This window comes from Sapajus apella, unplaced genomic scaffold (genome assembly GCF_009761245.1).
Source record: "Sapajus apella isolate SASKATOON/1434 unplaced genomic scaffold, GSC_monkey_1.0 scaffold87, whole genome shotgun sequence".
Taxonomy (NCBI): Eukaryota; Metazoa; Chordata; class Mammalia; order Primates; family Cebidae; genus Sapajus; species Sapajus apella.
Genome location: NW_022437027.1, coordinates 391,326 through 403,383, shown reverse-complemented (window position 1 = coordinate 403,383; position 12,058 = coordinate 391,326). Strand labels below are relative to the sequence as shown.

General features: G+C 35.5%; 1 protein-coding gene across 2 annotated transcripts in view; it reads left to right on the top strand.

The window, feature by feature from the left end:
- AP1AR (adaptor related protein complex 1 associated regulatory protein) overlaps positions 1-6,831 on the top strand; it is a 38,516-nt gene extending 31,685 nt beyond the window's left edge. The window contains exons 6-10 of one of the 2 annotated variants that reach the window (XM_032254738.1): positions 79-177; positions 2,090-2,148; positions 2,814-2,887; positions 3,393-3,521; positions 4,934-6,831. In XM_032254738.1, coding sequence (XP_032110629.1) covers positions 79-177; positions 2,090-2,148; positions 2,814-2,887; positions 3,393-3,521; positions 4,934-5,199 — 627 coding nt within the window. In that variant the 3' untranslated portion in view covers positions 5,200-6,831. The remainder of the gene's footprint in view (positions 1-78; positions 178-2,089; positions 2,149-2,813; positions 2,888-3,392; positions 3,522-4,933) is intronic. The other variant, XM_032254739.1, reaches the window with a different exon arrangement.
- The last annotated feature ends 5,227 nt before the right edge of the window (positions 6,832-12,058 follow it).

The window sequence follows — 12,058 nt, the reverse complement described above, 5'->3', positions numbered from 1 at the left end:
AAATAGAAGCATTTTATTTTTAGAGCAGTTAGACAGGTTCTGATTTTTGTTAATCCTTATCGTTTTGTTCATGTACAGTTAGCCTTACAAGAAGAGAAGTTAAGACTAGAAGAAGAAGCTTTATACGCTGCACAGCGTGAAGCAGCCAGGGCAGCAAAGCAGCGAAAGCTCTTGGAGGTGAGGGGAAAAGACCCCAGCATATATTAGGGTTGCTTTTCTCCTTGTTTTCTCTGGCAAATCTTAGTTGGGACTTTTTTTTCTTTTCCTATTCTCAAGGACTTCTTGTTTAACAACTGCTCTATTTACCCATATAGTCTTAAGAATTTTCAAGGCAAATTAGTCTTTAACAGCTAGAAATAACATCAGATCACATACTTGATACTCAATGCTATTTAGCTTTAGATTAGCAAATGCTGATTCCTGTTTATCATAAAGAAATTTTAGTGCTATAAAATTCAGTATTCTTTTGGGAAAATTAAATGTACTCTTAGTGTGAAAACATTGCAAAACTAGTCTTTAAATATAATTGGCAAAGCATTTTGTTCTGTGAGGTTTTTTTTGTTTTTGTTTTGTTTTTTTTAACAGCTCCTTGAATTGCTGGAATTACTTTTATTTCCTGTAAGTGGATAAACTGCTGTTCTGCCCCATAAGGTTATTATTTGCTTCTCATCCTTATTCTTGTGTTTTGGGAGATTCGGGAGTTTGAGTCTCGAGAAATCTTTGGTATATTATCAGGAAAGGCAGCAGATTTACCATGTCTTACCATGCAGCATTACCATAATGCCTGGCAGCTATGAATAACAGACATTTATGGAGCCCTGATTAAGTGTCAGGAGCAGCAATGTTTCACCTTATTTAATCCTCACAATAATCGTAGGAGATAATATTTTTAATCCCTGTTTTACAATTGAGGAAACTGGAGAGTAGGATATGTTTTGTAACTTGCTTGAGATCCTGCAGTTAATAAGGGGCAGAGCCAAAGTTCAGGCACAACATTGCATAGTCGGTATCCTTAGTATCTTCCTCCATATTTTACCTCTTTGGATTCACCTCTTTAGTGTTATATAAATAGTATAAAGATCATGTCACAATAGTAAACCTTAGAGAAACTGCAATACCGTGTCTCTCATATTGTTACATGATTTCCATGTAAACTGTGTCCTTCTCTCTGCTTCTTTCCTTCATTTCTTTCTCTTCTGTTTCAGTAGATTATATGAGGGAATATCTTTTTTTTTAAGTCAGTTCTAAAAAATGAACAAGTTTTTTACTTTTACCTTCTAAGAAATAAAAGTATTTTCTGGTTATCATATAGATACTCTTTTTACTGTAATAAATTACTGCTTCCCTTTTAAAGGCAAAGCATTCCATATGCACATCTATATGGGTGATTCCCAAGATTCCCTGAGTTTTTCCTACCCTGGTTAAATATTTGATGTAGGAACATATTTCAGTGTATAGACATACAGACATACACAGACACCTGCCAAATCATTTGATTTTCATGGTAACCCTGAGTTTGTTAGAGCAGTAATATAGCTATCTATAATTTACTGATGAAGGAGCAGTATTAGAGGCCATGCCAGGGATACATAGCTGATAGCTATCAGAGCCACAACTCCGACAGTTCTTTCTTAGTCAATTGCTTTTATTATTTCTGAGTCAACTCAGCCAGATCTTATAAATCTTTTGTTTTATTGCTACTTATTTTACCCAGAATAGAACTTCATGTATTGTTTTAACTATTCCTTTCCTGCTCCTCATTTTTCCAGTGGGTTGGAAGTTCTTGGGTATACTAAGTATGTTAAAGATATCAATACCTACCTGTTAAAAAAAAAAGTTATTTTTCAACAACACTATTAATATTCTGGCCACTTCTAGATTATACGTTGATAAATTCAGAAAAATTCTACCCATAAATAAAGGGATATAGAATTGAATAGTGATAGATTTAAGGAAAAACATATCCACAGAATAGCCTTTTTTTTTTTAAGAAACTAGAAAAAAATGCTTTTTTGTATTGCATGAGTGGTTTTAAAATATATAATATTTTACAACAGAGTGTTTTTCTTATTACATTATGTTTCCAAAGCAAGAAAGGCAGAGAATTGTGCAGCGATATCATCCTTCCAACAATGGAGAATATCAAAGGTAAATGGTGAAACATATTCCTCCTTCCCGTTGTGGTAGAAGATTTTATTGCCACGTAGAGCATCATTCACCTCAGGATGTATATATATGTACCCATGTTTATGTGTTCCCCAAAAATCATTCCTTCTAAACAACAGTGTCTTGGAAGAATACCGAGAGCATTTAAGTTGAAACATGATCATTGTTTATTTAAACTGATTATCTTGCATTTTTGAGAGTGGTCACATTTCCCATATAGAAGTGATACAGTAGCTGAATGCCTTTGGGTGACTTTTATACCTTAGTTGTTTGTTTTTTCATTAGTCCCTCTCTTTTCTTGTAATAAAGTTTATGTGTGGTCATTTTTTGGAAGAGACATTTCAGTGTCACATTTCCACAAGTATCACTACTCATTCAAAGAATTATGTTCATGCTTATTATACAGTTGGACTTAACAGCTAAGCTTTGGAGATTTGACTTCAGGATTAACCAAAATCTTATCATTTTCAGTTTCATGCTAGTATTAAGAAAGCTAAGAACTGTTATCATTAGGTTATTCTAATTGTACAGCAGTTATGAATTTGTATGGCATAGGTCTTCAAGCCAAAATGCTATCATTAGCTTAAATATTCGTTATATTGCATCTACCATGAATATATTAAAAAATTATCTAACTTTTATTGCAGTTCAGGACCAGAAGATGACTTCGAATCTTGTTTGGGAAATACAAAGTCACAGTATGAAATTTTTCGAAGTAGTAGTAAGTCTTTTAAAGTATTTTCTATACACTTTTTTTATGCCACAATAAACAGATGAGTATACTTATTTTTTACTTATTACAAATTGCTCTATAAGATTAAAATATTTCCTCAAGTTTCAAAAGCAAAAACTTGTATGCTTCCCAATAGTGGAAGCATAGTAGTGGCTCCTTTTGAAAATATAGGCTGCTTTTTGTTTTATCTTTTTTGTTCATTTATTTTTTGTGCTCCTTTGTAATTGACTATTAAAAATATGACCCTGAGTTCACCATATTTGAAAAGTTTATAATCATCTAAATTTGCATGTTTGCTGTGCTTAGATGGCAAAAAAAGAAAAGTTTCTTTAAGTGTTCCTAACAGAAACTTACCAATATAATTTCCAGAATTATTTCTTATGAAGCTAAAAGTAATAATATTTAGAGAGAGATCATTGTTGCAAAGTAAATTGGCTGTTGTGGTAGAAGAGTACAGATGAAACCATTCAATTGTACTTGGTGTGTATTCTAGGACTCTCATCAGATGCTACAGTTTTGACACCTAATACAGAAAGCAGTTGTGATTTAATGACCAAAACTAAATCAACTAGTGGAAATGACGACAGCACATCCTTAGATCTAGAGTGGGAAGATGAAGAAGGTATTTTATAATTCATAATTTTACCTGAAAAGGTTAACATAATCTGTGTTGATTTATATAAATCTACCTTGGTCTTTATTTAAATAGAAATAAATCCAAGGCCTTGAAAAATCATATAAACACTTTTTAGACTGTTATTGTATTGATTATCATTGTTGATAAAAATTTTTAGAAAATTGCTTAATTTTTAATGTTTTGTAGATTTAGAAAATAAATGTTAATTTTTTCAAGGTTTTTGAATCCCATGCCCATGACATTACTCAGTATGAAGGATTACTACCCCCTTTTGGACAGTCTAAAGCTAGAAGTTAAATATAACTTTTTAGTGATAAATCGACAGAAACAAATCCTCCAGAAACAAATCTACAAAATTATGTTAGTATCTAGCTCATATTTTTATCTTATCTACACAGATGACTTGCTTTCCTGGGTTGAATTTGTGATTTTTCAGGAGTAACAGACAACACTGATACAGATTTAAATGTTCTTTTATGGTGGGCTCTGATCTTTAAGATCAAAAAAGAAAATTATTAAATGGGTCTAAGAATATTTTTTAAATCTCTTTGCGAATCCTAGATTTTAATTCTATTACTAATGTTGATTCTGTACTTGCAGGTTCAAATTTCTTTTCTGTCCTCTCTCCCTTTCTTCTGCCAGTAAAATGGCATTGTTTTTTCTTTCAATATTACTGAACTTTCACTTTACCAATTTTATTCTGTTCAGAATTAGATCTAGAACAGTTTCCCACAGAAACGTCTCTACTCTCTTGTGGTAGAGTCAGAAGAGCATAAGACCATAGACTTTGGAGCCAGACTGACTGGATTAAAATTCTTGCTTCACCACTTTTTAGCTGTGTGGCCTTACCTAAATCACTTAGCCTTTCTGTCCCAGTTACCTCAACTATAGAATGAGAATAATGATAGTACTGTACTCCATAGAGTTGTTGGGGATTAAATCAGCTAATATCTGTGCCATGTATATAACTGGAACCTAGTAAGTGCTGGAAAAGTATATGTTATCATTAGAGTGATTGTCATTCTCTGGGAAATGAAATTCTGTGGGTAGGAAAGGACTTTGGCAGACATACTGACTTGACTGTATAAGACTAATAACAATTGAAATCCTCCATCCATTCTGTTTTATTTATGACTCTTCAGGAGTGTCATCTTATCAGATGATCAATGATGCATCAAAACTGCCCTTTGGTGATTGTTAATATTTATTTTTATGTGAGGCATACTTCAGGGTTAGACCCCAACAATTTCCCTTAAGAAGGCCTCCATGGGACTGGGTCTTTAATTCACAAATCAAGTCTAATAGTTAAATAAAAACTATATTGCTAAACTTGGAAGTTTTTAAATATAGCTTTATTAACTGTTCTGAGATTTCTAAAAACTCTGTTCAAATCGTAGGAATGAATAGAATGCTTCCGATGAGAGAACGTTCCAAAACAGAGGAAGACATTCTACGGGCAGCACTTAAGTTTAGCAACAAGAAGACTGGAAGTAACCCTACATCAGCCTCTGATGATTCCAATGGGCTAGAGTGGGAGAATGATTTTGTTAGTGCCGAAATGGATGATAATGGAAATTCCGAGTATTCTGGATTTGTAAATCCTGTATTAGAACTGTCTGATTCTGGCATAAGGCATTCTGATACAGATCAACAGACTCGATAGGGTAAAATCGTGTGACCTTGTTTATCAGTTATGACCAAATGTTAAAAACCAACTAGAATGTATAAATGATTGTGCCGAGCCTTTTTGTAAGGGAGACGTGTAAGAAATCATGTTGTGAATGCTTATTTTATTAGAAAGGAGTAAGGATGATAGGATCTGAATTGCTTCAGAATTAAGTGCAATTTCATCATCTGCCTTCTGCTTTTCAAGACCAATTTAATGGTCCTATCATGTTAATAAAATTTACTTTAAGTGTTTTCTTTATAGCATTTCTGTTAACTATGGTACATTTCCACTTTAAATTTTTTTGATTTTACTTTGAATGATTTTGAAGCCTATTTCATTGTCTAACTATGAAAATATTAAGACTTTTTTTGTTAATTCTCAGCAGATGTGAAGGGAGCATGAGGAGGGATTGTCAGATTCAGATTTAGAATACTGTTCCCTTTTCCAGCATTATTTATTTCTATGACTTCTTTGGATTTAGTATCTAATAGTAAGCACAATTGATTTGAGTAGATGACTCTAAGAAATGCTGAAGTATTGGTTTCTTTACTTATTACATGTCCTAGTATGATAATGTTGATTCAATCTGAGCAAAATATAATATGATAAAAATAGCCCTTCAGAGTTTGGACATTTCAAGTTGGTAATAATAAAAAATAATATTTAAGAAGATATATATATTTAGGTTTTTCCTCTTCATTTTACATGCCACCATATTTAAGTTAATTGATAGATAGTATTAAGTTTTTAGGTACCATTATTTTTTAAAAATGCTATATTTCCAATGAATGATCTTAGATAGATTTTAGACAGAACATATTCTCTGCATTATTTAAGAAAGGAAAATCTAAAAAGGTAATACGGGTATTTCAAATAAAATTATTTCTGGTATGAAAGCTTCCATTGATTTTATTAAGCTTTCCTTTACCTTGTAGTACAAGGTGCTTTAATAGAATAGAACTAAGCATATCAATATCTATAACTGCATTTTGTGATAGACAATGAACTGTTCTTTTCTCTAAAATTTATGTGTCAATATAAAAGGCCAGGGATAAAAGACACTCCATAATTGCTTTCCTTGATTTTGCTGAGGATTCGGTATGATTTTAGTAAGCAAACTCTTTTTTGTTTTTTCCTTAGTGTTTTTTAATTTTCTCTCTCCTGCAACAAACAATGACAGTGCATGTTCTTATAAATATAGGAAGGTCCCGATATAAATAATAACCTAAAATTCTTGCTGTACTTCAAAAAAAACATGTGGCCCTTTCAATATTTGAACTGCTAAGCAACAACATCTGTAGTTTTATCTCTTTTTTTATGTTATAGAAATTAATATGACACTTTAAATATGTAAATAGAATACATTAGGTAATGCTATAATTTATATCTGTCTTAACATAATTTAAGTTGTAGCTGTGTCTTGGAAATATTTTTAAGGTAATCTATATTCACATTGCCTGTGTTAATGCTTTTTAAAGTTTGTATACATCAGATGTATATTTTTGGTTTGGCATAAGCTTCTATTGTAATTTTTCTTGGCTTTTTGTTCATAAAGACTTTTTTGAAGGAATGGTAACAAATGGTAATTCACAAATGGTTGTGAATAAACACATTTTTACACTGAAAGATAATAAGAGTTTTGATTATTGTTGATTTTACTCCATAAACATACAGGTATTCTGACCCCTGACTTATAATTATTTTATTAAATCTGATGTGAAGATAAAAAGAAGTAAATTAAGAAAGCAAGATGGAACTAAATTTAAAAATGTGTTTTAACTGTTAAGAAAAAGATGTTTACTTTGTTTTGTGTTTATAAAAAGTACTAGAAATAACTTATTCAGCAAATATTGGGATAGTGTTTTAATACTATTGGAACTGTGTCTGGTGGGTGTTAGGGACATAGAAGTACAAAGACATTTAAGGTCCCTGTTCTTTGCTTACCATTCTGCTGAGAAAGACAATAATAAGTAAACATATGTGTAAGAAAATCACAGGTCACAGTTAGAAAATATACAAGATTTTAGGAGAAAGGGTAACTGGGGGCCAATTGACTACATCTCATATGTCAGGAGAATCCTCTCTGAGGAAATACCTTGACTAAAACTTAATTGTTAAGCAGAAACCAGTCAAGGAACAAAGCCTGCTGTGAAGCATGTTATAAGCAAAGGGATGAAGATGTCAAGTAGGTGATGGGATACATGTCTGCAGCTCAAGAAAGAGGTCTAGGTACAAGTTTGGGAGTTATCAGTAGGAAAATGGTATTTCAAGTCATTAAACCAGCTGAGTTCACCTCAGGGGAACACATAGGCAGAGAAGCCTAAATGTGGACATTTAGAAGTCGGGGTAGAGAAACAGCCAAAAGAGACAGATACAGGAGGAATGCAGGGAACCAGAGAATATAGTGTCACAGGAGCCAGGAAATGAGAGGGCTCAACAATAAATGCTTTGAAAAAAAGAGGTCTGCTGCTTTAGTAGCATTTGGGAACAGTTATACAAATAAAGAGATGGAAACTGCGGAGTTGGGTGAAGAATAAAGAACAGCTAATGCAGACAATTTGAAAAGACAGCAGAGAAATGGGGTAGCTGGAGGGGGATGTGGAGATATTTAAGGTACTAGTTTTAGAGTAGGTAGATAGGCAGATATGAACAGGGCAGGACAGGGCCACAAAAAATATCAGGGTGGTGACAGGGAGGGGAAAATCTAACAGGAGACATCTTGAGCTCATGGGCAACAACTTCCCACTAAGAACTTAAGATGGCGGAGTTTGACCTTCCTCTGGGAACATGTCCGGGCATGTGCAGTAAGGGGCAAATGACAGAGTTTGACCAATGTATGACTTTCCCGTGGGGATTGGCAGGAGGTACTAGGCCAGCAAGGGAAAATTGCCCTAAGAGAGTATGTGCATAACTTCAACCACCAAAAGACCCTCCCAAATACTGTCAAACTAATGCACATACAGGGAGGGGAAGAGACCAGAAAAAAAATAGGAAATAGTAAATCTCTAAGAGCCCCAAGACAAAGGTCAAGCTGGGTACTCAATCTTTGACATCCCCATTGGTTCCATCCAAGTGTACTTTTTTTTTTTTTTTTTTTTTTTTTGCTTCAATAAACTCTTGTTTCTGCCTTAAATCTACTTCAGTCTCTTGGCTTAATTCTTTCTCCCAAGAAGACAAAGATCAAGGATGGTGGAGCCTGCCCATACTCACCACTGGTAACACTAGAACTTTTGAAATAATATATTTTGGAATTATGCCTCCTTTTTTTTCAATAATTAGAGAAATATATTTTTCTAGCAGAGGCCAGAGGTTTCTTTTGACTATCTAAACATATCCTAATCATAACGTCTCGAGAATACAGAAATCTAAAAAAGATTTTATATCAAATATATTTATAGTGTTTTCCCATCTTCATTTATTTGGTATCTCTGGTTAATTATCTGACAGTAAAGGAGTTCACAAAAGAAATCTGAGATTCCACATTGAAATACTAATTGTAAAACAACAACAAAAACAGAAACAATAAATTGTATGAATATTATTTCATATTATTTAAAGATTTATTTTCTTCCCAATCAGATGTAGTAATGTTCTCTGTAGTTCAGAAATCTTATATATGCCCATTAAAAATAAGGACCTTGCCAGGTGTGGTGGCTCATGCCTGTAATCCCAGAACTTTGGGAGGCTAAGTTGGGCAGATCACACGGTCAGGAGTTTGAGACCAGCCTGGCCAACATGGCGAAACCCCGTCTCTACTAAAAATACAAAAATTAGCTGGGTGAGGGGGCAGGCGCCTGTAATCTCAGCTACTAGGGAGTCTGAGGCAGGAGAATGGTTTGAACCCAGGAGGCAGAGGTTGCAGTGAGCCAAGATTGTGCCGCTGCACTCCAGCCTGGGCAACAAGAACAAGACCCTTTCTCAAAAAAAAAATAAGGACCTAACTGGGCTCCATGCAACTCAGAGGAACATGTACTGTGTGTAATGCTGTGGAAAGGAGACTACATGCTTTATCTCAGTTGATCTTCACAGAGACCCTATGAAGAGGCCCTATTTAATTCTTGTTTCTCAAAAGAGGAATCTGAGTTATGTCTAATTACAGGAATGGTAGATAAACCCAAGCAGTATGACTCAGCACCCACACTCAACACTGTATAATACTTCTCTGTAGAAATTAGGTCAGTATTGTTTTGAGAGCTTTGGAGGCTTCAGGGGATTCTTTTGCTTAGCTGTTAAAAAGAAGGTGTCTAAACTAACTTTGGAGGATTAAAAAATTTTCAAGACACCAAAAGTGATATTATTATAAAAAGGCACTCTGAACTAACGTGAAATTTCATTGTGACACCTTATTGTGACTGTGTAACCTCAGATGTTTTCTGTTTTAAAATGTCACTGTTATCTCAGTTGATTGTTCATCATCAGTTATAGATCTAACTTCTTGTTCTACTCTTTCCTGCCTTCTGGCTACTGCATTTGACTAGTCTAAAAAAAGTCGCTGTCTTGATTTTGGCTTTCAAGCAGTTATTTTACTGATGCCACTGAGCAGGGCCAACCTAGTTCATCTCTAGTCCCTTGGGACCCTTCCATCAGTAACAAAATTATGAAACCAGCAAAAGAGCTGAAACTACTTCCTTCCCACTTTCTTCACCAGTGCTCCCAGCCCTAAATTCATTGCTTAAGATGTAAAGGACAAATAAGTATTTTCATGTATGTTGAACAGTATAGTAGTAAGTGGTTGGATCTGAGAACAACTCATACCAACTAGAAGCCCATTAAATTCCACCCACACTTTTCCTAGTTCTCATCTTGGTCACCACCTGAAATGGAAACTCTGATGGTTTCAATCATGGTCCACTTAGTGAAATAATAACACCCGTTATCTTAACATAATAATTTAAGGAATTAATTAAACAGGTGTTAGAGAACTGGAAAAGTAAAAAGAGCCAGGAGATAACATGGAAGCGGCCACCAAATATACACACATAAAAGGTTATCAGCAGTTATCTTCTGGTAGTAAGATTATGACTAATTTTTCTACAAGGCATATGTATTTATTTACACATATAAATTTTTTTAATGTAAAGCTTAAGTGAACACATACCTCATCCCACCTCCATTGAAACAAATACCACCACTCACATTAGAGTCTAAAAGGAATGCTTCTTACTTTTAAGTCAGTTACTGAATTAGATAGTAGTAATAGAATTCTCTAGAAAATAATTATGTAACCATATGGTGTATGAGATTTAACCATTGGAGTTACAGGTTCAAGAAGAGACTGCCAGTGATTCTAACACTGGCACCATTAATACACCTTTCTACCTAAACAGCCCCAGAAAAATCACTTTCCAGGGACAAAGAAGTCCTTAAGGTGTGTATGGAAGGTTTCACATCTTAGCTGCAGTACCTTGTATCAAACACCAATACTTTGGTTTGCCCCCACCACCACCCTTCTGTGACTTTTTTTTTTTTTTTTTTTTTTTTTTGAGAAAATGCTGTATCTATCCACATGGTCACTGATCAGAGCAGCCATTATATAATGTGACTTCTTTAACTGAGACAAGTTGATTGGTGAAGGGGTGGGCACCTGACCCAAGCTGACCCTTCCCTGGAACTGAAATCAGGAGATCAGGTCACTTTGGGGGATCAATAACATGTAAAACTTGGGAGCTACAGGTGGCCATGGAGCCCATACACATTGAGGGGCAGAGCCGGAGGTGTTTGAATTCTGACTGAGGTCTGCTGCATTCTTTCCTCAGGTTCTGTGAAATATGGCAGTTTTCCTCTAACAACCCCAGCTTGGGGTTGTGCAGCTCTGGCAGAGATGCTGACTTTGTAATAAAAACAATTCTAATGCTATGTGGGTAATCCCCCATATAGGCACTGAGGAAGGAGAGCTAAGCAGAATCCTGGCACAATTCATGCCTGAAGAGTATCTCAGCTTACAGTGTTACTACTCAGTTATTCCCCTTTATATAATCCTCTACATATAATCATGTATTAGTTCATAAAATGAGTGCCTAAAGAATATCTTACTACTCGGTTATTTCCATATATATATATATATATATATATATATATACATATATATTAGTTCATAATCGGAGGAATGCCTAGGGTAGACACGGTACAGAGCATCAATTAAAGAATAAGAAGCTTATAGTCGGAAGAATGTCCACAGCAGACACAATGCAGAGCATGATTTAAGGGAAAAACAGTTATACCAGGGCAAGAATCCATGGCCCACATGGCAGCATTCAGTATCATAAAGATACCTGCTGTATGGCAGGCTTGGGGCAAGAGCGACTCCCCCTGATAAAGGAGTTGTAGGACCTTGCTCCAGTTCTTGTGGAAGGCTGCCCTCAGACCAGCAATCTCTCGGGCATCCGAGGGCTCAAAACCCCACCGGATAATCGCACCTTGGCGACTGTGAACTTTATCAGCTCTTGTTACTGTGCTAGCTCAAAAGCATCCTCCTGTAGAACTCGCTGGAAGCTGCCAGCAGGTGGCGGTAGACCCTGACAGCTCTGTCACCGCTGTATGACTTAAGCATCCTCCTATATTCTTAGAAGTTGTGCCGGGCGCGGTGGCTCAAGCCTGTAATCCCAGCATTTTGGGAGGCCGAGGCGAGTGGATCACGAGGTCAAGAGATCGAGACCATCCTGGTCATGCACGGTGAAACCCCGTCTCTACTAAAAATACAAAAAATTGGCTGGGCATGGTGGTGCGTGCCTGTAATCCCAGCTACTCAGGAGGCTGAGGCAGGAGAATTGCCTGAACCCAGGAGGCGGAGGTTGCGGTGAGCCGAGATCGGGCCATTGCACTCCAGCCTGGGTAACATGAGTGAAACTCCGTC